The following is a 26,784-nucleotide window of genomic DNA, read 5'->3' as shown; positions in this document are numbered from 1 at the left end:
TTAATCACAGAAAATCTTACAGCCTTGTCTCCCATGGCAAACCTCCTATGTACATTATAATCCAAGTTCTGGCTTCTTCACTGGCTGTTTGTATTCCCAAAATTCTCTTCCTATCTTTCATTTTTAATATCTTACCTTCCTTAAATGCCCAATTGGAATATTCTCTCTTCAGAGGAATCCTCCATAATCTCTTAAAAAGTCTTCTATTCTCATAGCCCTTTGTAAATATAGCTGCACTAAAAGTTTGTAATGCAGTATTATCTGTTTATGTATCTGTGTGTTCCACTAAGCTCTGACTGTATTAAAGTGTGGCTCATTATATTTTGTCTAACCACTCAAGCATGCTTAATGAATGGTTCACATTAACTGTTATGCTTTGGACTTTATAAGAAAGTATGACTTGGCTTCTCATTCCATCATAATTCCATGATGTAAAAGAACAGAAGCTACGTGAGGTCCACTGCCCACTGAGGAGAAGCTTTATGAAACACTCATTACTTGTCAAGTCAGGAACATACAAGTTACAACAGAAAGATGGATAATGGTTAACATCAGACCATGACTTCCTAAACATATATCTTTTGGTTTGGAGGGAAGTAAATATATTGGAAGTAGGCTTTTCTAGTGAATTATTAAAGCTAGCCAAGATTATCAATACTATGTGGACAAAAAAATTATGTAGAAGAATATCGGCTGTCAAGTATTCTCACAATCCCCTTATTCTTGGAGCAGGAGAGAATTTGTTGGTCCTTAACCATTAATCCCAGGGTAGAGCTTCGTTTGCATACTCTGGGCTGAGGTAAGTGATCTCATGTCACCATGTAATCATTATAGTCCATTCACATTGAAATTACTGTGCTTCAATGGTGTGACTTTCTCCAGAGAAGCTGAGTCTTATCATTTATTACTACTTTCTAACACAGCTCCAAGCAAAATATTAGCATTCATTAATATGTGTTAAATTAAAACATCAATTAGTACTATAAAATTTAAGTTCATAGATCAAGGATTATAAAATCTACCTAGCAGATTAAATCTTCATGAAAATCTAGGATAAGAAACATTAAAAAATGAGAATTCCTAAAAGTAATAGTTAAAATATATATCTCCAACCCTACATAAGCCTATTATTTATTGCCTGTATGCATTGGCTAGAGTACTTAAATAGGATTAAGATATGCTCTTTTAAGCAAAGAAAATATTCAAAATAACAATGCATGGGGGGGACGCAAAAAACACTGTATAAACCACACTCTCTTCAAAAGCTAACACAAAGTCTCCAACCCAGAAATATTTTTCTCCCAGAAATATTTTTAAAGCTTGTTACATCTTTATTTGAATATTTGATGCCTATTTTAGCTTCTATTTTTATTTCTAAGTGGGTTTTTTTTTTTACACTTATGTATGACAATTAGAATAACCTTTTGGAGCTGTTCATACCACATTTGGAGTTTATAGAGAAATTTTGCTACAACAGAGAGACTAAAATTACTTTGAGAATAACAATCTTAAAATAGATAAGCAGTTTCTATGAATGACACTTAGAAATATACATTTTTTAACCTTAAATGTCCTTCAAAGAATTAAATAATCATGGATTTAATACCAGTTATTTTGGGTAGACTCAAAAAAATGAAGGAAATTTGTTTTTGTATCATCCTGTTGAAACATACTAAGTGGGAATCTAGAATCCAAAGTTCTTGTTGATTAGGATGTACAGAATGAGGAGCTGCCTTGTTTAAAACTTTCAAATCTAGGAAGAATACTGAAGGATATTTAGAGGGACACTCTCTTTTAGTTTCAGGTGTACACTACAAGTGATTCAAAAGTTACATACATGACCATGCTCATCATGAGGAGTGCACTCCTTAATTCTAATCACCTACTTAATCCATCCTCTTACTCTCCACTCCTCTGGTAACATACAGTTTGTTCTCTATAATTAAGAGTCTGGGATCCCTGGGTGGCGCAGCGGTTTGGCGCCTGCCTTTGGCCCAGGGCATGATCCTGGAGACCCGGGATCGAATCCCACATCGGGCTCCCGGTGTATGGAGCCTGCTTCTCCCTCTACCTGTGTCTCTGCCTCTCTCTCTCTCTCTCTGTGACTATCATAAGTAAATAAAATAAATAAAAAAAATAAAAAAATCTTTAAGAGTCTGTTTCTTGCTTTGTCTTATTACTTTTTTCTCTTGGCTCATTTGTTTTCTTAAATTTGTTTTCTTAAATTCATATGATGAATGAAATCATATGTTGTTTGTCTTTCTCTGAATATCTTATTTTGCTTAGTATTATACTCTTTAGCTTCATGTATGTTGTTGCACATTGGCAATATTTCATTCTTTTTGATGGCTGAGTCATATTAATATTGCTTCTTTTTTGCCCATTTATCAATCAATGGACTCTTGAGCCACTTTCCTTCCACTGGTAAGTAAGGCTGATATAAACATCAGGGTGTGTGTATCCCTTCAAGTTAATGTTCTTTTATTTTTGAGGTAAACACCTACTAGTGTGATTGCTGGACCACAGGGTAGTTCTATTTTTAACTTCTTGAGAAACTTCCATCCTGTCTTCCAGAGTGGCAGCACCAGTTTCCATTCCCACCAACAATGTAAGAGTTTTCCTCTTTTTCCACATCCTTACCAACACCTGTTGTTTCTTGTGTTGTTGATTTGAGCCATTCTGATAGGTGTGAAGTGATAGCTTATTGTAATTTTGCATTTCCCTGAGTAATGTTGAAAAGATTTCATGTGCCCGTTGACCATCTGGATGTCTTCTTTGGAGAATATCTGTTCATATCTTCCGCTCATTTTTAAATTGGATTATTCATTTTTGGGGTGTTGAGTTGTATAAGCTCTTCCTATATTTTGGATGCTAGTCTTTTATCAGGTACGTCATTTATAAATATATTCTCCCATTCCATGTGATGACTTTTAGTTTTATTAATTATTTCTTTCACTGTGCAGAAGCTTTTTATTTTGATGTAGTCCCAGTAGTTTATTTTTGCTTTCTTTTCTTTGCCTCAGGAGATCTATCTAGAAAGAAGTTGCTACCACCCATGTCAAAAAAGTTACCGCCTCAGTTCTCTTCTAGGTTTATTTAAGGTTCTCTTATGGTTTCAGGTCCCACATTTAGGTTTTTATTGTTTTACATGATGCTGTCCAGTTTCCCAACATTTGTTAAAGAGACTGTCTTTTGCCCATTGGATAATCTTTCCTGATTTGTTGGAGATTAATTGATCATATAGTTGTGGGTTCATCTGTGTATTTTCTGTTCTATTGATCTATATGTTTAATTTTGTGACAGTAGCATACTATTTGAATTACTACAGCTTTATAATTTAACTCAAAGTCTGGAATTATGATGCCTCCAGCTTTGCTTTGCTTTTCTTAAGGTTGCATTGGCTATTTAGGAGTCTTTTGGGTTCCATAGAGATCTTAAAATTCTTTGTGCTAATTCTGTGAAAAATGCTGTTGGTATTTTGATAGGGAGTGCATTAAATCTGTAGATTGCTTTGGGTAGTACAGATATTTTAGCAATATTTTTCTTCAAGTGCTTGAGCATGGAGTATCTACTTCTTTGTATTGTCTTGAATTTCTTTCATTAATGCTTGATAGTTTTCAGAGCACACTAGGTCTTTCACCTCTTTGGTTAGGGTTATTCCTAGGTATCTTATTTTGGGTGCATTTATAAATAGGACTGTTTTCTTAATTTCTCTTTCTTCTACTTCATTCTTGGCATATAGAAATATAACAGACTTCTGTACATTGATTTTATATCCTGCAACTTTACTGAATTCATTGATTAGTTCTAACAGTTTTTCAGTGGAGTCTTAATTTTCTATATGTAGTATATCATGTCGTCTGCAAATAGTGCCATTTTACTTCCTCCTTACCAATTTGGATTCTTTGTTGCGTCTAGGACCTCCATTACTGTGTTAAATAATAGTGGCGAGAATGGATAGCCTTTTCTTGCTGATCTGATAGGAAACACTCTGCTTTTTTACCATGGAGATATCAGCTGTGGGTTTTTCATAGATGGCCTTTCTTATGTTGAGGTATCTTCTCTTTGAGTCCTAAATGGATGTTGAATTTTGTCGGATGCTTGTTTTAGGTCTATTGAAATGATCACATGACTTTTATTCTTTCTCTTACTGATGTGATGTTTCACATTGATTAATTTGTGAATGTAGAATCATGCTTGCAGTCCAGGAAAAAATATCTCATTTGATCGTAAATAATTTTTTAATATATTGTTGATTTCTCCTTGCTAGTATTTTATTGAGGATGTTTGCATCCATGTTCATCAGGGATATTAGTCCATAGTTCTCTCCTTTAAAGTTACCTTAATCTAGTTTTGGCATCAGGGAAATGCTGGTTTCACTTTAGAAAAGGGAAACTTTGGAAGTTTTCCTTTCTTTTCTATTTTCTGGAGCAGTTTGAGAAGAACAGGTATTAACTCTTCTTTAAACGTGTAGTAGAATTCCCCTGTGAACTTCTCTGGCCCTGGACTTTGTTTGTGGGGAGTTTTTTGTTTGCGGACACAATTTCTCTGCTGGTCATAGGTATGTTTAAATTTGTATTTCTTTCTATTTCAATTTTGGTAGTTTCTAGGGATTTATCCATTTCTTCTAGATCAATTTGTTAGCATATAATATTTTCATAATATTCTCTAACAATTGTATTTCTGTGTTGTTGGTTATGTTTCTTTTATCATTTGTTATTTGAGTCATTTCTTTTTTTTTCCTCAATAAGTCTGGCTAGAGGTTTATTCATTTATTCTTTTTCACAGAACAAGCTCCTGGTTTGGGTTTTTTTTTTTTCCATAAGTCTTTTTATTGTTGTTCTATATTTTTTCCTTCCTTCCACTGGTTTCAGGTTTTGTTATTCTTTTTCTAGGCCCTTTAGGTGGAAGGTTAGGTTGTTCGAGATTTTTCTTGCTTCCTGAGGTAGGCCTATATTCCTATAAACTTCCCTCTTAGAGCCCACTTTCGCTGCATCCCAGAGATTTTAGAACATCGTGGTTTCATTTTGTTTCCATGTTCTATCTTTCATCTATCTATCTATCTATCTATCTATCTATCTATCTATCTACCTATCTATCTATCATTTATTTTAGATGGGGCGAGTGGTAGAGAGTGGGGGTAGCTTGATCCCAGGACCTTGAGATCATGACGTGAGCCAAAACCAAGAGTTGGATGCTTAACGGACTATGCCACCCAGGCAGCCCTCCATGTACTTTTTAAATATCTTCTTTGATTTCTTTGTTGAACCATTTATTGTTTAATGGCATGTTACTTAACTTCCATGTATTTATGAGCTTTGCAGATTTGCTTTCTTATGGTTGACATCTAGTTTCATCACATTGTGGTCAGAAAATAAGCATTGCAGGATTTCAATCTTGAATTTGTTATTTGTTTTGTACACTAATATGTGATTTATTCTGGAGAATGTCCCTTGTGCACTTGAAAACAATGTGATTCTGCTCTTCTAAGATGGAATATTCTGAATTTATCTATTCTAATGTATCATTCAAAGCCATTGTTTCCTTGGATCCCTCTATGGATGTAAGTGGATTGTTTAAGTCCCCTATTATTATTGGATTACTATCAATTAGTTCCTTTATGTTTGTTATTTACTGTTCTTTACATATGGGTGCTCCTCAGTTGGGTATATATTTACAATTGTTATATCTTATTATTAGATTGTCCCCTTTATTATTATATGTGGCCCTTCTTTTTCTCTTGTTACAGTCTGTGTTTTAAAGTCTAATTTCTTTAATATAAATATTGCTATTCCAGCTTTCTTTTGACATAGATCTGCATCATAGATGTGTTCTATCCTCTCATTTTAATCTGCAGGTGTTTTTAGGTCTGGAAGAGGTCTCTTATAGTATATAGATGGGTCTTTTTTTTTTAAAACACTTTATGTCTTTTGAGTGGAGCATTTAGTCCATTTATATTTAAAGTAATTATTGATATATATGTATTTGTTGCCATTGTATTGTTTTGTGGTTGTATCTGAATATTTTCTCTGATCCTTTCTTGTCTTTTTTAGAGGGATATTTTTGGGTTACCTGCTACCTGGCAGTTAACCTGTACTCATTAGACATTTTATATCAGTTCTTTCTGGCCCCTATACCCTCAGGCTCTTGTAACAATTATAGCAAAAAGGTTTTCTCCTTAAGGGTTAGTATTCTGTGATATACTTCAGCCAACCCCCTGTTAGATGTTACTCTGATGCTTTGTATACATGGATATTCATTTATGTAACTTGTTTAATAAAATTTGACTTGTATTTGAGCACTGAGTTGGGTCACTACTGAGCAATTAGTTTCAGGTAGCTGGAGTAAAAGCAAATATATTGTTAATAAGTTTAAAATTATTGGGATGTTTATTAAATAGATAAGATTAAATGGTTAATATATGTAAAAATTCATGTACATTATGAACAGTAAATTCTTGCTATTGTTGACATTTTAGAGAAGGCTTGTGTTAATTACTTGAAACTTAAAGCAGAGATGCAATTTCTGTAGAAGAGTTTCCAAGAAATGGAGATGAAAAGGACAAGGGCAGGTTCTTTTCTTGCATACTGATAAATATTTTGTTTATATTGTTGTAGGGCTCAGTAATGACTTGTGACTCAGGTTTACTCTGACATGAATTTGGAAGCTGCCACTCTCAGTTGTAAAGTGGATGTGAAGTACAGAGATGAATGGTACTTTTAGTACTGAATGGCTTTAGATATCTTTACACAGGATAAAATTATCAGGAGTGGTAAATGATAAATGAGGATTATAAAAATTTAGGAATCTTTTACTAACTTTAATTGATGGCTTTCACAGGAGGATTCAGAACTTTTTTGTTAGTTGCTCTTTACTTTCTTCAAAGTCTGAAGTCTTAAAACAGCGAAGAGTTTGGAGGGGTTTTTGTAAAGTTAATTAATGTTAATTGTGTCATGAATTACTTTAAGGAGTCTGTTGAGTGATGGGCCCAGTGAAGGGGTCGATACCATTTAATGTTCAATAGGGGATAATGCTGGTCTTTGGCACCATTTTACGATCATTAGGGCTATGCAAGAGCTTGTCAGGAACAGCTCTAAAGATCAGTTGTTGCTCATGGCAATTAAAACAATTGAAAATGACCTCGTATTACATTATACATGATCCAACACCACTCGCAGTATGAACAAACTTTCATTCCATTAGTGATTTTCAATTTCATACCAAGCACTGCAATTTATTTTTCTTAGTTACCTTACTATGGCTATCTGTATACTTCTAACAGGATATTATTAATATTTATTCTATTATCTCATACAGCATTTCATGCTTAAAGCACTTTGCAATCTTAACAAATTAATCTTTATATCCTGCCTACAAGGATGGTAAATACCCTCCTTTTAGAGTTAGAAAAATGGAGTTGGGAGTGGTTAAGGGTTGGCCATCCAGAAAATGATCTGATAAGTTCCAGGATTTGAGTTGCAGACTTTTGGGGTTTTTTTCCCTTGGAATTAAATTAATGAATGTAGCATCTGAATATATACTCTAATACCCAGATGACCATCCCTCCACACCCATAAGAAAGGTAAATATGATGATTTTTAAAAAGAAAATATATCCTAATTGAATAAAGAGAATAAAAGTTTTTATTTTGGGGATGCCTGGGTGGCTCAGTGGTTAAGCATCTGCCTTTGGTTCAGGGCATGATCCTGGAGTCCCCGGATCGAGTCCCACATCAGGTTCCCTGCATGGAGCTTGCTTTTCTCTCTGCCTGTGTCTCTGCCTCTGTGTGTGTGTGTGTCTCTCATGAATAAATAAATAAAATCTTTTTTAAAAAGTTTTTATCTTTAATTAAAACTATTAACATTTATAGGAACTAGAGAACTAGTTTGTTCAAAGTACACAAAATATGTAAATTTTAAAAATTATGCTTTCAGGCAAATAGTAATGTAAAGACTACCTAATAGGTACCAGACAAATATCAGGTGCTAAATAATCATAATCAACTGGTCATTTGACAAATTTAGTATTTACCCAAATGTATTGATAAGGCAACCAAAAGCTTAGAGAGTTTAAGTGATTTGCTAATACAATCCAGAACTAAAAGATCTGGTGGACTTTAAAGACCTTAGATTTTATACTACAAAAATGCTACTTGTCAAGTAAATAGAAACTAATCCCAGTTAACCAATACAGTACTTGTTCTCAATATTGATCTGCTCTTTCTAATTCACTGGCACCTCAGACACATTACTGAAAACCATTCCAGATGCTCTAAATATGCTATCTTAAGATTTAACATTTCTACCCTGTAATAGAAAATATACCCTCCAACCCAAACAGAACTCCCCTCTCCTTGTATTCCTTCCTCTTAAATCTGGAAAGAACTTCTGTCAAAGCCACTGCTCCTAAAAATCTTATTTCTTCACTGCCAAAAGACCCCACCCTAATCTGAATAGGTTTGTTACCTTTGTCCCGTACTTTTATCACTACTTTAATGGAGAAAGGTGTCCAAATTTCAAACATTGCACTTAAAAGTTTGAAACCAAACTTACTGTGAACTGAAGATACACAGATAAAATTGTGAGGTCCTTGTCATCCTTCCCTTCATCTTTCTTTTCCCCCACCTTCTCATTTCATATTTCTAAGCTTTTCATGGATAATGGAGTAAGATATGGCATTTCACATATTCAGAGGTATTAGTTTAAATCTAGTTTGTCTGGATGATTGAGATTTATCTAAAAATTGCATCCTTCTGGAAATGTTAAATAATGTGAGATGCACTTGGGAAAGGCCCCTAATATTTGTATGAGGATTAGTCACGAGGAGACCATATACTAACAACAAATGTTGTCATGGATGTAAAGTCAAGAGACCCAGGTAAAAGTGAGTTAACGGAGAAAGACTAATAAATCAGAAGAAACTGCTTTACATGGGGTGGTTTCCACTACCTGAAGATCCTTGGTCCTTCTGGATTTCTGTTATGTAGGAACTAAATGGTCCTACAAGATAAAGGATCAAAGAATTTGAGGTAATGGGAGTAACCAGAGGGGTAAGGAAAGTTTCTGGAAACACAGAAATAACTTAATTATTCTTCAGGGCTATTCAGCCAAGGGGAAATTAATTGGAAAGAACAAAACTATAGGATGAAATATTCTTCATAAATTGCTGTGCATTTTATGACTAAAATGTTCCATAAAGACCACAAAAACATTTTTCTCTGTGATTGATGAATAAGAAAAATAAAATATATACAAAGTTTAACTGTGAATATCCAAAGTCAAAAATATAGCCAATATATATCAGTACTTCTGAGACATTATCCTTTTTTGGCCTTCTCTGCTCTTCTAGTAGCCTGATTTTATTTCTCTTATTTCTAATTTTACTCTTTCTTCACCTATTTTGTTTCCTTTAGGCAAGAAAGAATGGAAAGCTAATGAGCCAGTTTCCAACTTTTTAAATTAAAATATTTAGAGAAAAAAAAAATATTTAGAGAAATTAACTATTTACTGAGATCTACTATATGCATGGCCCTATGTCAAGCACAAAGGAAAATCATAAATAACCCAAAGCTGTGATTAAGCTTACTGGCAAACTTTAGGTGGCTTAAATAGTGGGAAGTTACTTCTCATGTTCTGGAGGCTGAGAAGTCCAAGATTACAGTGCTGGCCAATTCAGTCCCCAAGTGAGGGCTCTCTTTCTGGCTTGTAGGCAGCTGCCTCTGGCTGTATCTTCAGGTATTGGAAAGAGGGGGAAGAAGTAAACTTTCTCTCTCTCCTTGTTTCCCAACTTTATGTAAACCTAATTACTTCTCAAAGATTAGGTAAGGGAGGAAAACAGTTTTCTCCCCTCTAACTTTGAGTTCTTGGATGAAGCCCATTTATAAGAGCAAAAAAATAACATGTTTACCTCATGTATACATGGAAGAAACTCAGGGGAAAAATGAGTAACTCCCCAAGGTGGCTTAAAGTTCAGATTCAAATATCATCAATAATATGTACAGGGGAGAAAAGATATAGCCCTCTAGGTAAGAGTATAGGAGTTTTAGGAAAGATGATCAGCAATAAGTTTGTGACATTTTGTTGGTGCATGGTGTCAACTTCTAGTTTCCTTTTCTGTGATATGTGTCAATCTTCAATAGTTGATGAAGCTCCCAGATAGATTTATGACAGTTAAATTTCTTTTGGAGGATCTGTCCTCAGGAAGGTAAGGAGAGTTCAGAGAAAATCTCTCCCTGAATCCACTGTTTTCTAAGTCCTTCCAGTCCAAGATTATCAATTTGCCAAAGTGGCAGATGTTGGGGTGGCACATTCTTCCACCCTTGAGCCCAATTTCCACATATTCTCATATTGAGGGGTTAGAACTCCAAAATATGAATTTAAGGGATATAAACATTTAGTTCATTATATTATTATACCATACTATGTTATAGTACTTTAGAAATCCTCAAGAGGCATTCTCATGACACTTAAATGTTTACACTTGCAAGATGATTTCAAGGAAAACATAAGATTCAAATACATTTTTCATTTTGGCTGACTGGGGTAGTGATCAAAAATTCAGAAGCACAGCCTGTATGCTTTCTGTGAGGAAAATATACATGATCATATCTGTGCCAATTTAATAAAAAAAATGAGTCTGATACAAATGGCAGATATGTAGCTATATTTTAGATTTGCATTTATTCTTTCCAACCTTTAAGCTCATGTAGCAAGTAAGTGCCATAGCATTCTTAAAGCTGTGATAGATACCTCAGAGTGTTATACAGGTGAGTCTCAGAAAAAAACCCAGTATGGGGATCCCTGGGTGGCACAGCGGTTTGGTGCCTGCCTTTGGCCCAGGGTGCGATCCTGGAGACTCAGGATCGAATCCCACATCGGGCTCCCGGTGCATGGAGCCTGCTTCTCCCTCTGCCTGTGTCTCTGCCTCTCTCTCTCTCTTTCTCTCTCTGTGTGACTATCATAAATAAATTTTAAAAAAAAAGCAAAACCCAGTACATTATTGCCGTCTTAATACCAGAATAACCATATCAAAGTGATTTTTCCTACTTTATGGATATCTAATGAGAGGTGATTTTAAAGAAAGCTCAGTCATTTTCAGTTCAACTTTTAGAGATGCTATAGCATAATACATAGATTATTGGAACTGAAATATCAAATCTAACATAGGATATTATACCTGTTATTAGTGAGAGTGAGGTTGGACATTGCCAGCTCATATGCATACACAAGTACATGTACCATAGTTATCTTCTAGCGTATCATACAGAACAGATGGTATTTGAGCCTTTTGACAACATCAAATATCAAGTCACCTAAAGGAAAAGGAGAGAAATCCCCAAAACTAAATAAAATTTCCCCAAATCTAATAGCTTATGTCAAATTATTCCCATGTTGCTTATCAATATTGCTCCATTCAAATTTATTTTAAGTTAATAATCCATATACATGGATGTATATTTGATTTTCTACAACAAACTGAATAAAATAGTTTTCTACTAATAGATATGTTGCTTCTTTCAAAGTTCTGCTTCCTTGTAGAGAACCAAATAATGTAAAATTTTATCACAAAACAACATGTAAATTAGTGAGAAGAAACTCTGAGTGAATTTGGAGCTGCCTATTTGTTCCTTCAGCAATACCTAGTAATACACAAGCAGCTCTGTATTAGATTATTTGTCAATGTTATTTTATGAAGAAATTTAATAAAATTTACTACTCTGCAATCCATTGAGCACTTCCTAACTTAATTGTCATATTCTGCATTTCCTGAGGTTTACAATTAAAATTGTGATGAGCCAGACCTACAAACTATTCCTTGTATGACAAGCTAGGTTATTTATATTTTACCAAAATTATCTGAGATATTTATTTATAAAAGTTACACTAACACTTGGTTTCACTCAGCTTTGAGTACCTATCTGTGATGTATCTTTTAAGTCTTAATATTTTTTCAGCCAATTTTCCTTAATGCCCACTGCCACCAAAAAAAAGAGAGAGAGAGAGAGAGAGAGAGATAGTTCAATTTGCTATTTATGCCCATGCCAGATCCAGTTAATAAAAAATAATGGCTCTGACATTTTATATTCTCCAAGGATGATCAAATAAGAAATAGTCTCCAGACCAGAATAAACATTTATTTTGATTAAGAAATGTTTAGTCTTCCTTCTATTATTGTCACTAGTCACCAATATTACTTCCTAAATTTTTAAGACTCCATGAGGCAATGTATTATAATATTTTAGACCATTGTTTTTTTTAATCAAAGTTTAATTGGTGGAAAGACCAATAATAATAATATGAGAGACCACATCACCAGTATTATTCCTATTCTCTGTAGTAATTATGTAGGTTGTAAGTAGGAAACAGTACAAAACTAAAAATCAAGAATATATTTTTACTATGTAAAAATGAAGATAATTTTCCATACTTGTGACAATTTCCCACTGGCTTTCAAATAAATAAACTATTTCTTAAAGAAAATAGTTACAAAAATCTGTTTCCTCATGCTTATTTTCTTGTTTGTTCTTTACAATATCCAGAGTGAATGCAGTGGGAATGGAGAATATGGAGTGATTAACAACTTTAAGTGATTTCATATAGGCGTTAAAGTAGTCATTTCCCTGTAATTTCTACAAATACGGATTGAGTTCTAGGTGTTGGACTTCATGACAGCCTGATTAAAGAAAGACAGTGGTATTAACTAAGGTATTTGAGAAAGGGAGACCATTTGGAAATAATGGTAACTTTGGAAGTTCCATTTTAGAAGTTCTTTGCCCAGCTTTGTAATTGTTTAAACATCTCTGTGCTTGCTATCTGAATATTCTTTATTTATCTGATTTGTTTCATGACTTGGAAAATTAAACTGTTTGAGAGTCAGCATCTGAAATAAATATTTTGAAGAGAAAAAGCAGGTACATACCTAAGTATATATGAAACTGCTTTGTCAACTTCACAAAGTTACACATATGAATTATACTGCTTCAAGACATTTCATTAGAAATATCCAGAAGGCATTCATGTACATGGAGTGTGAGGGTACAAAACTATAGGTCTCTAAAGTTCAGTTAAAAAGCAAAAGAATTTTGCTGGTAATTTCACTAGCAATGGACTTTTCCTAGAAAAAAAAAAAGGAAGAAAAGAAGCTGCCAAAGAGAGCATCTTAGACTAATATGAATAATCACAAGAAAAAGAAATCAGTTGGATGCTACCTCAATTTTCATGATATAAAGGAGAAATAGGACAGGGCAGTCATGGACCTGACTGAGGTTGGATCCATGATGGAAAAACCGCATACCTCACTGACAAATAAGTAGGTGTTTCTTTATATACAACTTTGTTTTTGGTATAAGAATCCTCAAGAAAGGTTAAGAACTTCGAGTAGAATAAAGAATGTTGTTATAACTAAATCTCTCTCCTTTCTCTCTAAATCCAATCAATTAGTTAAACCACTTGTTTCTATCTGAATCGATACCATTTTAATCTACAACCTCTTTCCTTTCAATTACCCTGAGACTATGAGAGAAGTTATGTTGCAATAAACTCTTTCTGGTTTCTCATGCCTCAGCCTAGGGAGCCATCTCCCTACAGACAGAGAAAGAAGCAAGATGGAACTTGAAAATTTTACTCTATGCTTATATTAGTCTTCTCTAGCTGCATAATAATACACCCACAAGCTATCTTAAATAGCAGAAATGTATTTTCTCCCAGTGTTGGAGTCTCCAAGGCCAAAATCACACTACCATGAGGGTTAGTTTCTGGTGAGCCCTCTTTTCTTTGCTGATAGCTGCTTTTTGCTGTGTCATCACATGCCTTTCTTCTGTGAGCTCAGATAGATAAGATCTCTGCTGTGTCTAACTCTTCTTATATGGACAAAAGTCCTATTGGATTAGGGCTCCATTCTTATGATCCCATTTAATGTTAATTACCTCCCTAAAAAAACCTATTTCAAAAAACAGTGACATTGGGAGTTAGGGCTTCAACATACAAATTTGGTGGTGGGGGAGATAACATGACCGAGATCACTAAGGGCATACAATGACTAATGAGTGATGAACGTTGCTCTTACCTAACATCCAGGACATCAGTTACAAGATAATTTTGGGATACCCTAGTGGTTCAGTTAAGATAATTTTGAATTAATAAAAATATTTCTCTGAGAAGGAAACAATTTAAAACTAGTATCTATTTTCCTGCTACTGAAATATTTTCTGTTGTTGACTTTTCAGCCTATCCTCAATAGAGCTAAGAGTTACCTTCCTAAAATTTTTTTAAATTTTTTTTTACCTTCCTAAAATTTAAATCAGACCTTCGTTACTCTTCAAAAATCTTCAATGATTCCCCACTGCTTAATGAATAAATTCTAACATTTCAACTATTTGTTCATCTCTCAAAAGTCTGGCTCCAACATATCCAACATATCCAACATCCTCAGCCTCATTAACCACTTTATCCTTTCAGACACAGAGGACTATTCATTTTTCCCTGACTTTTGTGCTTTTTATTTATCTATATTTTATGACACTATGCCTTTACTAGCACTGTTTCCTCAGCCTGGAATGTCTTTGCTATTCAGGCTCACTTTTAAATCTCAGAGCTTCAGCAAAGTCTGTCTTATTCTCACTGAGAAGAGATCACTCCCACAATTCTTTGAATATATGTTACTTAATTCCATGTCCTTCCCAAAATACTCTGAGCTTATTAAGGCAGAGACTGTTTTATTCATATTTTAATGAGCACAGCTTTGAAAACACACACACACACACACACCCCTATTGTATAGTAAGTGCTAAATAATTGCTCACTGAAGAAATCATGAAGAATGGGAGAGGCTATATAGAATAGTTAGTAGAAATCTCTAATAAGAAAGTTTAAGAAAATCATCGTCTTCATTTTATAAAAAGAAACTAGGCCATTCTTTCTGTGACAACTTATACAGAATAGCCCCATAAATGAGAGATGCCAGACTCTAATTTCCTAGGCATCACAAGTATAATTTGACTGAAAAAGGTGCATATATCCATTTTCTGTTTATAGCAGTAAGGACAACGAAAGAGGTATACATAAGAGGAAAACACTGAAAATATGCCCTTTCTTGACCATGTAAAAATTTCTGTACCTCCTTTAATAACCAAAAGAAGATTAGGGAAATCTTCCATGAACAAATGGTCTATTGTAGTAAAAAATAATTTTGTTCAGAGTTCACACTGAGTATCTTTTCATCAGAAATTATATAGCAGCACAATTAAAATGAAATACTAATTGTAACAAGGAAAGATGGTGGCTGCAGAATATAACTCAGTCTTAATAGATTTTCTAATGCCTTTCTTTATATCAAAGGGGAGTAGCCCTTTAGCCAATAAAGTAAATTTTCTGATCTCCAAATGGGTACTTTATCCTCATTCAGGCTGATATTGCAGCGACATCATGAATTTCTCAGACAGCTTTGTGAATCAGCAGAGTATTTCAGAGGAGAGCACTGACTGCTAAAAGCAAAGTCGTTATTTTTTAAACAGCCTTTAAACTAGTAGATGAAACATTTCATTTTGGGTCAAGGATGCATTTGCTCCAACAACCTGGAAGAGCAGAGAGGGCTGAACCAGTTGAGAAAGAATAGAATGATGTTACTGTATCAGCCAAACCTCAAATTATATAGTTTTGTAGGTCACTTTTGACATTTTTTTATTAGCCATGTCTATAATTCTTATTTTGAAAGAGCTTAAACATTAATATTCCATGAACTATCACCCTATATTTCCAATGAATCTTTGAAAAGCCATTAACCAATTTGCTCATAATAAACTTTGAGATCTAGAAAAAACTGGCATTCTATATTTTAAAATTCTCCCAAAAAAGGGGAAATTAAGGCAAGAAAAATGTATGTTTCCTAATGTATCCATTCAATGAATTACCTAAATGCTATTATATGCTAGGCACTGTATTAGGTGCTGGGAAAACTGAGTAAGGGATACAATCCCTTTCCTCAGTCCTACTTATTCAAAGAACAATGACAGTGTTCAGAGGCCAAGTTTATTGAACTCAAAATATTCCCATACTTCTGATGCATTTCTGAGTGTTTTTGAATTTTTTCATGGGATAAAAATAAGATTAAGTCTGACTCATAGTCTTTTACAGCTAAATATAGACAGTTTAATCAAAACTTTGGATATATTTTACTTTTCCTTTGAAAGCTCTTCTTCCCCAAGCAGCATCTTTAAAATGTTACATTGCACAAAGAATGGAGTTGAGAATATAGAATATTCATTAAAATATCAATGTTAAAATTATATGTGTTAAGGAGAAATATTTTCTTATACAAAATAATTTTCCTATATAAGTGGCAAGTACAATTGTTTACTTCTATGACTATGTGCGTCCTTTAGTCTTTGTATGTATTTTTGGGTCTATTCATTCATGTTTGCATGTGTGTATCTCAAATGGACAGTTCAACCATCAGATTTCCTGTGGCTATAGACACATCTGTCTTCAAATCATTCTATTTTTACTGTTGTCTGCTACCAAGCTTTTAAACAAATATAAAATAGAATTTGCACTGCAGAATGTTTGTTCTTCAGATTACTGAATTCATTATTATTCATATTGTTATATCTATGCATCACCTTAGCCAGTATGTTTTCAACTCATTAATTTACCCTCATCCCAAATAACAAATTGAAACCAGATTAATATTATATATACATGTAGATATGCACATTTTATCAACCAAAATTAATATATAACCATAATATGTGATACTTAAGTAAAGAATCAACAAATCTTTTCTGGAAAGACCCAAGTAACAAATAACTTTGGTTTTTCAGGATATAGAGTTCAATTGAAAATACTCAACCCTTTCTATTCAAGTGCAATAGCAGCCATAGACATCATGCAAACTAATGGACCGGTAAAACTTTTTCTTTGTATCCTTGTGTTCCAGGAAAACTTTTTCTTTGTATCTACATTTATCTCACATCCCCACTGACAGTGTTCTTTTTTTTTTTTGTATAATTCTTTGGGGTTACAATGGTGATGTGTATTCTGTTCATTGAGTTGCATTCCTATCTCCATAAGTATGTTTGGTTTTTGTCAAGTTCTTAACAAAAGTAAGGAAGATGAAAAAACCTATGCTAATATAAGGAAAGAACAAAACATAGCAGGCTTTCAAATAGGTAATCAAGAGGATCTCTGGGTGGCTCAGCAGTTTAGCACCTGCCTTTGGCCCAAGGTGAGATCCTGGAATCCCCGGATCGAGTCCCACATTGGGCTCCCTGCATGGAGCCTGTTTCTCCCTCAGTCTGTGTCTCTGCCTCAATCTCTCTTTGTGTCTCATGAATAAATAAACAAAATCTTAAAAAAAAAAAAAAAAAGTAAGAATAAGTGAGGGCATCTGGGTGGCTCAGCCAGTTAAGTGTCTGCCTTCAGCGCAGGTTGTGATCCCAGGGCAAGCCCTACCTAGGACTCCCTGATCTGGGGCAGGGGGAGGCTGGTGTCTGCTTCTGCTTCTCTCTCTCCTGCTCCTGTTCCCTCTGCTTGTATGTACGCTCTCTCTCTCTCTCTTTCTCAAATAAATACATAAGATATTTAAGAAAACTAAAATAATAAGTGGTATCAATGAGCTAAGTTAGTCACCTTAGGGTAAAATTTTAAATATTCTTTTTTAAGATTTTATTTATTTATTCATTGGAGACACACACAGAGAGAGAGAGGCAGAGACAGGCAGAGGGAGAAGTAGGCTCCATGTAGGGAACCCGACGTGGAACTCAATTCCGGGTCTCCAGGATCATGCCCTGGGCTGAAGGTGGTGTTAAACTGCTGAGCCACCTGGGCTGCCCAATTTTAAATACTCTTGATATTTATTGCATCTATAAAAAAATGTGTGTTGGCTACATATTGTATCTTCACTACTGAAATGCATTCTCATTTGGAAAAAGGGTCTTAAATATTTATTCTTGTTTCTCATGCATTCTTACATATAGCAATTTCCTGATAAAATTTTTTATGAAATTTTGATAAATGAAAGAGTAATAAAATAGTAAAGCAGGATATCAGAGGAAATGAAACTTACATAAATATGTTCTAATTTATTTACAGAAGTAGAAGTTCTTTAAAAAAAAAAGATCAGTCATGGCATTAGAGAAGGACTACAACTATGCGAAAAGCAATAGGTCATTTTTTGGATTTAGAACACTAATTAGGTATAAGAGTTAATATGTGCTTTTCTAAATAACTAAGTTGATACACAATTTGAACAGACTTTTTCAATAGGATGGAAATATTTGAAAGAAACTAACTAGTGTTTTACTTTTTTCCTTGTAGCAAGAATTAAATGAGACTATTTGAAGAAGCATATTGATATTTTAGTGTTTAGTTAGCAAACAGGGAGATTTTAAGTACTTTTGCAGTTATGAATAATTTTTAATATTATAAATATACCACTAAGTTATAAGTAAAGGATTGAAGCAGGAATTACTTTTGAAAAAGGACTTAAATATGTTTGATTAAAATTGCATTTCATCTTTCATAGCATATGCTTCCTAACGACTCCAAAAGTGATTTTACAATTTTATTTACAAGACTGGGCTCTAATGGGTATGATAGATACTTCTGTTAAAGTATTTATTTTTTGGCCATGCTACCTAAGCCAGGCTACATATTCAGTGTAATTCCTATCAAAATAAAAGTAGCATTTTTCACAGAACAAGAACAAACAATCCTAAAATTTGTATGGAACTATAGAAGAATAAGAATAGTCAAAGCAATCTTGAGAAAGAACAAAGCTGGACATACACCAATTCAGGATATCAAAATACACTACAAGCTGTAGTAATACAAACAGTATGATACTGACACAAAGGTAAACACATAAATCAATGGAATTGGATAGAAAACCTAGAAAAAATACTCACACCTATCTGGTCAAGTAATCTATGACAAAGGAGGCAATAATATACAATGAGGAGAAGACAGTGATGCAAAAACTGAACAACTACATGCAAAAGAATGAAACTGGACCATTTTACTACACCATAAACAAAAATAAACTCAAAATAGAATAAAGACCTAAATGTGAAAACTGAAACCATAATACTGCTAAAAGAAAGCATAGATAGTAATCTCTTAGACATCATCCTTAGCATTATATCCATGGAGGTCTTTTTAGGCAAGGGAAACAAAAGCAAAACTAAACTATTGGGGCTACACCAAAATAAAAAGCTTTTGCTCAGCAAACAAAACAAAAAGACAACCTAGCAAATGAGATTAGATATTTGCAAATTAGTATCTAAAATACATTACAAATTTGTATAGCTCAACACCAAAAAAAAAAAAATATGATCAAAAAATAAGCAGAGGACCTGAAAATATTTTTTCCAACTAATACTTACAGATGGCCTAAGAGCACATGTTAAGATGATCAACATCACAAATTATCAGTAAAATGCAAATCAAAACCACAATGAGATATAACTTTATACCAGTAAGAATGGCTAGTATCAAAAAAGACAAATGACAAGTGATGACAAGTATATGAAGAAAAGGAAATCCTCATGTGATGTTGGTAGAAACGTAAATTGGTATAACCACTAAGAAAAATGGTGTGGAGGTTTCTCAAAAATTAAAAATAGAAATACCATGTGATCTAGTAAGCCCACTATAGGATATTTACCCACCCACCCAAAATAAAAATACTAATTTAAAAAGATATATATATATTCTTATGTTTACTGCAGCATTATTTAGAGTAGCCAAAATATAGAGGCAAACTAAATGTCCGTTGATACGTGAATAAAGAAATTATGATATATATACATACTTATATAAGTACTTATATATCATGGAGTGATAAAAATGCATAAGTACTTGTAAGTATATATATATATATATATCACAGAGTGTGTGTGTATGTTTTATGTAGATATACATAATCAATGGAATATTATTCAGCCACAGAAAAATGAGATCATGCCATTTGTGATATTGTGACACAACTAGAATGTGTTATGCTAAGTGAAATAAGAAAAAGACAAATACTGTATGATTTCACTTATATGTTGAACTTAAAAACAGACTCAAATATAGGAACTTGATTGCCAGAGGAGAGGTGGGCAGGTAGATGGGCAAAATAAAGGGTATTAAGAGACATAAATTTTCAATGTGAAACATACAGCATAGGAATTATAGTCAATAATATGATATTAATATTGTATGGTGGCAGATGGTGACTATACTTATGGAGGTGAGCACTGTATAATGTTCAGAATCCCTGAATTAATATTGTATACCTGAACCTAATATGACATTGTATGTAAATTATAGTTCAATTTTATTTTTTTTTTAGCCTTCTTCTATAGAGACTTTATTTGAGCATTGTTATGGTATTTATAACATCAATTGGTTAGTGCTTAACACAGTACTGAGATAACTTAATTTTACAGGTGATCCATTCATGACTTCTTGGTTTTTACCACTTTTCAAAAGCTAGCTTTTAATATTTAGCACATAAAATCAAAAGTAAGGAAAAAGGCTTACCCTAAAAATAAGTTAAAGGGTATACTGATAAGCACATTGATAGAGCATTGCTTTCTATATTTGAGTATCATGTTTACAGAGTTGACCCTCATTTACTTAATAGTTACAATATATAACTTAAACAAGATGGTTAGAAAATACAGTACTGGAAATAGTAGTCTTCATTGTCAAGAAAGTACAACAATTTAAAGATTAAAAGTTAAATAACAAAATAGGTCTGAAAGTTAAAATGTAGAAATAGATTGGATTATTTACAAAAAAGTGGAAAATTTTTAGATATTTTTAAATGAGGAAAAATATAATACTATAATTAATATAGTTCTTATAGTATATATGTATATATAATGTGTATAGTATATGAATACATAGTATGCAAATATATACATAAATACATAAATATTTTAAGACTTCTATATGAAGTACATTAACACTACAATTTCAAGATAATTGAAAAGAAATATCTTTTTTCCTTTTTTTTTTTTTTTTTTTTGCTTACCTCTCTCTTCTAATTATCTCATGCAGGAAATACATTACTTTATAACAAAATGTGTTATATTTTAATGCACATAACAGGTTTCAAATGTTCACCAGCCACTTTTTAAAAAAAAACATTAGTTAATATATCAAAACAAAAATTGTTGGGACACAACTGTTCGTGAAGTTTTAAGATTTATACCTTCTTTTAATTTTGTCATTAGTGCATGAAGTGTCCCAATTTATTATTTTTTATAGATTCAATTATTTATTTTAGAGAGAGAGTAGAGCAGTGGAAGGGGCAGAAGCAGAGGGGAGGGACAACATCCCAAACAGACTCCCCACTGAGCACAGGGCTCACTGCAGGGCTTGATCTCATGCTCCAGAAATCATGACTTGAGCTGAAATCAAGAGTCTGGTGCTCAACTGACTGAGCTACCGAGGTGCCCCAAAGTATAGAACTTGGATTTGGCAGAATGAAATATCCAAAGAATATATAATTATGGACACATGGTTTGCATTAAAAATCAATTGATCCAAGTTAGATAACAGGACATCTAGTGGTAGCCGGGATCCAAAACTATCATTAAGCAGATATTAAAAAAAATACAATTAGTTTTAAATATGATCTTCAGTAAAAAGCTCAGATAGCTAATATTTGAGGAGTGAGGTGGTTGCCCTGGAACCAAGGATCTACATGTGCAAAATTCACTCACAGAAGTTAAGCCAAATGAATTAAGTGCAAGTGTGAATACATCTCTAAGTTTTGCACTGGTATTTATTTTAAGATTGCATGTGCAAAAACTCTTAAGTTTATAGTTTGAATGTCTTTGATATCCATGCAATTTGTTGGTAGACACCTGCACTTAAAATATGAGTATTTAGGGCAGTGTGTGACACTCTAGGGTTGAGGGACAAAACAGGATTAAGCTTCTGAGGTCTTTTTTTTTTTTTTTTTTTTTTTTTTATTGGTGTTCAATTTACTAACATACAGAATAACACCCAGTGCCCGTCACCCATTCACTCCCACCCCCCGCCCTCCTCCCCTTCTACCACCCCTAGTTCGTTTCCCAGAGTTAGCAGTCTTTACGTTCTGTCTCCCTTTCTGATATTTCCCACACATTTCTTCTCCCTTCCCTTATTTTCCCTTTCACTATTATTTATATTCCCCAAATGAATGAGAACATATAATGTTTGTCCTTCTCCGACTGACTTACTTCACTCAGCATAATACCCTCCAGTTCCATCCACGTTGAAGCAAATGGTGGGTATTTGTCATTTCTAATAGCTGAGTAATATTCCATTGTATACATAAACCACATCTTCTTTATCCATTCATCTTTCCTTGGACACCGAGGCTCCTTCCACAGTTTGGCTATAGTGGCCATTGCTGCTAGAAACATCGGGGTGCAGGTGTCCCGGCGTTTCATTGCATTTGTATCTTTGGGGTAAATCCCCAACAGTGCAATTGCTGGGTCGTAGGGCAGGTATATTTTTAACTGTTTGAGGAACCTCCACGCAGTTTTCCAGAGTGGCTGCACCAGTTCACATTCCCACCAACAGTGTAGGAGGGTTCCCTTTTCTCCGCATCCTCTCCAACATTTGTTGTTTCCTGCCTTGTTAATTTTCCCCATTCTCACTGGCTTCTGAGGTCTTTACCAGGACTCTGCCATAACTGTGTATCATTGGACTAGTTACTTCATCACTAAGGGTCCCATTTACTCATCTGTAAAGTGAAACATTTGGATTTAATTGCTAATATTGTTTCCAGTTATAAAATTCAGTGACTCAGAGGAATATAGCAGAGTTGTCACTATGAAAAATGTTCCTCCTCTACCATTAAAATAAAAACATGTACATTATTCTGATAACCACTCTTCAGAAACCCTTTTCTAATTTTCAAATGTAAAATGTACAGTGTAGATGGTGTTTTCCAGGTTACATCTTAACTGCAATAAGAAGGAAATTATTGTCCTCGAAGATTTATGAAATCATTTTTATCTAATGTTAAATCATCACTTGATGAAGGCAAATCTGACTGCAGTAAACAAATTGCTCAGACTTGTAAGCCATTAGTGGACACACAATTGAGCTTTCTCTAAAAATCTCTCAATTCCTTTCCCCAACATTGCAGTTTAGACTGGGAAGGGTGAATGTACCAAGAACTTGTAAAACAAAATGACAAATCTTTATAAAAAGGGAAACTCTTTAAAATATATGACAAGCAATAGTTATAATTTTAGCCAAGCTAAAACCTGTTTAAATATAACATATCAAAGAGTTTTTTTTCATAAAGTTTCTATGATTTAGAGGCTCTTGAAAGTCACATCTTAAGAATTTATTTGACAATAAATGTTTTGTATATATTCAAATTCGTATTAATCACTTTTTTGCTTATATATCCAAATCATACCCTCCTCCAGAAAATCTACCAAGAGAAAGAAAATACATACATCACAAAATACTTTTTCTTCTAGATTTTTATTTTCTCATTATATAAAACATTTCCTACTTTTTCAACAAATATAAGTGCATAAAAATTTTAATCACCTTATTACTCTTGAAAATATGCTATAAAACATTTAAATACTATATATTCAGAAATAAATTGTATGCATACATTAAAAATGATATAGAATTTGATTCTTGCTGACCTAATTTTACATCCTGTTTTTATTTATATTTACCTATTAAGTGATTTAGTTATATATGTTGATATTAATAAGTATTATAACATTTGTTCACTGAATGCTCATGTGAGAGGAACCAGCTAAAAGCTTGATGTATGTTTTATCATTTATTTATATGAATAATCTCTTTTGTAGTTGAGGGATTTAATGCTTAGGGTGCTCAACTGACTACTGAAAATCAAAGCATCAGATAATAGCATTGGAATTCAAACATAGGTTTGTCCCAAATCCTAAAGCTATTTCCATCACTTAAAAAAAAATTGCTGCACAATTTTCATCACAAAAATCTATATTTGGTTAACCACTTTTGATTCTTGGAGATGTAGCTCCCCTGTAGAATCATTAGGGGACAATTAAAAGTTTGTAACATTTTATGCATAAATTATTATTTGAATAGTTTGTTCAATAATTTTTACTTTCATCACAAATTTTATATTGAAAATTCTGCATGATACAAAACTCTGGCCTGAAAACTTGTGCCTATTTATTCAAATCAACAATGTTTTGAACGCAGAGTCAGTATCATGTGACCTAAGATACTGCTTCTATTTATTCCACCTTTTCAACAAAGAATTAGACATCTATCAAAAACAAAACAAAACAAAACACCCATGTGAGACCTATGGGATCTAGCATTACACACCCAGGAAACCAGAAACTGTCTTGCCTTTTTATGCATCTGGTAATAGGCAGGCAGACTTTGGTTGGGCTGGAGAAAAAACAGAGGTGCCAAACTGCCCCAATCCCTCTTGCCAGAGTTAAGAGAAAATGTAGACTGCTGACCTGGGATGAAAACCACAGACTGGAGAGAAATAAAAGTCCAGCTTTCCCAAAGGGGAATTCAAGCAACCACTGGAGAAAAACACATGCACGTGCAGAAATTTGGAATAGTAGACACAGTGAAAAGAACATTGCTAGAGCCATCTCCACAAGGTAGCACTATCTGGGGTGGAACTACCATGAGACTGCAATGTCTCTCACAGAGAAAAAGGAGAGCAGGGATTAATTATCCTGTGACTTCCATGGTACCACACAAGCTGGAAAAACTGATATCTCTATCAGACCTCCATGACTAGGAAGAGGAAAATCTGGAAAGGGAAACGTAAGAGTATCAAAGGGCATTAAAGGAACAGAGTTTCTGCTAACTTCACCGAGCAGGAAGTCCACACATGAGCATCTAGTAGTAGCACATCCAGGAATCTTTCTTCTGGATAAATGAACACCCCAACAGTCCAAATGCTGAACCAATTCGGTTCCCACTCTGTGGTAAGCTCCTTGTGTGTACTTGCAAGTGCTGCTGTGAGAGCAAGCTCTGGTAGACAGGGATGTAGCTCAGAAAAGAGGCAAGGATCTGTGGGCAAGTACAAAACCACAGACTTGAACTATAATGCCACCTTCTGGAAAAAGAAGACAGGTTTGAAATAACCAGCTTGATGAGTTGTAAGAACCAGGGAAGATGGAAAAGCTTAAGCACCTTGCCATGAGAAGTATAGAGAATATGTATCCATACAAGGTTGGGAAAGAACCAGGCATAATCAGGACAAATACAGAATATTTCTTGCCAGAAGATGGTAAGTAAAGATTTGAGGAGTCTACTGCTTCAAATGCAAAAAACAAAAAACAAACAAACAACAACAACAACAACAACAACAAAAACCAAAGCTCCAAGGAACTTGAGAAATCAAGGAAATGTGATGAGGATCAAAAGATGATAATAATTCTTAAGTAACCCAATTCAAAAGCATGCAAATTTGTGATTTAGCTAATAAAGAATTCAAAATAGCTGTTTTGAGGTAATTCAATGAGCTATAAGAAAACACAGACAAATCAACAAAACTAGATACATAATTCACAAACAAAATTAGAAATTTAACAATGACCAAGCAATCATAAAAAAGAACCAAATTCTGGAGCTGAAGAATTTTATAAACAAGATGAAAAATGTAATATAGAACACCTAGAGTAGAGTAGAACAAAAGACAGAATTAGTAATCAGAATAGGAACTTTGATATAACCCAGTCAGAGAAGAACAAAGAAAAAATAATGATCAACTAATATTTGATAAAGGAGGAAAGACTATCCATTGGAAGAAAGACAGCCTCTTCAATAAATGGTGCTGGGAAAATTGGACATCCACATGCAGAAGAATGAAACTAGACCACTCTCTTGCACCATACACAAAGATAAACTCAAAATGGATGAAAGATCTAAATGTGAGACAAGATTCCATCAAAATCCTAGAGAAGAACACAGGCAACACCCTTTTTGAACTCGGCCACAGTAACCTCTTGCAAGATACATCCATGAAGGCAAAAGAAACCAAAGCAAAAATTAACTATTGGGACTTCATCAAGATAAGAAGCTTTTGCACAGCAAAGGATACAGTCAACAAAACTCAAAGACAACCTACAGAATGGGAGAAGATATTTGCAAATGACATATCAGATAAAGGGCTAGTTTCCAAGATCTATAAAGAACTTATTAAACTCAACACCAAAGAAACAAACAATCCAATCATGAAATGGGCAAAAGACATGAACAGAAATCTCACAGAGGAAGACATAGACATGGCCAACATGCACATGAGAAAATGCTCTGCATCACTTGCCATCAGGGAAATACAAATCAAAACCACAATGAGATACCACCTCACACCGGTGAGAATGGGGCAAATTAACAAGGCAGGAAACAACAAATATTGGAGGGGATGCGGAGAAAAGGGAACCCTCTTACACTGTTGGTGGGAATGTGAACTGGTGCAGCCACTCTGGAAAACTGTGTGGAGGTTCCTCAAAGAGTTAAAAATAGACCTGCCCTACGACCCAGCAATTGCACTATTGGGGATTTACCCCAAAGATACAGATGCAGTGAAACGCCAGGACACCTGCACCCCTATGTTTATAGCAGCAATGGCCACTATAGCCAAACTGTGGAAGGAGCCTCGGTGTCCAAGGAAAGATGAATGGATAAAGAAGATGTGGTTTATGTATACAATGGAATATTACTCAGCTATTAGAAATGACAAATACCCACCATTTGCTTCAACGTGGATGGAACTGGAGGGTATTATGCTGAGTGAAGTAAGTCAGTCGGAGAA

The 26,784-nt window shown here is 34.1% G+C and overlaps 1 protein-coding gene across 1 annotated transcript in view; it reads left to right on the top strand.

Moving 5' to 3' along the window:
• Nucleotides 1–484: 484 nt before the first annotated feature.
• LOC144288332 (uncharacterized) overlaps nt 485–26,784 on the top strand; it is a 70,372-nt gene continuing 44,072 nt past the window's right edge. Inside the window, exons 1-2 of the mRNA XM_077855884.1 lie at nt 485–799; nt 16,817–16,899. Coding sequence (XP_077712010.1) covers nt 16,882–16,899 — 18 coding nt within the window. The 5' untranslated portion in view covers nt 485–799; nt 16,817–16,881. The remainder of the gene's footprint in view (nt 800–16,816; nt 16,900–26,784) is intronic.

Source organism: Canis aureus, chromosome 18, assembly GCF_053574225.1.
Source record: "Canis aureus isolate CA01 chromosome 18, VMU_Caureus_v.1.0, whole genome shotgun sequence".
NCBI lineage: Eukaryota > Metazoa > Chordata > Mammalia > Carnivora > Canidae > Canis > Canis aureus.
This window is presented reverse-complemented; position numbering and strand designations above follow the sequence as displayed.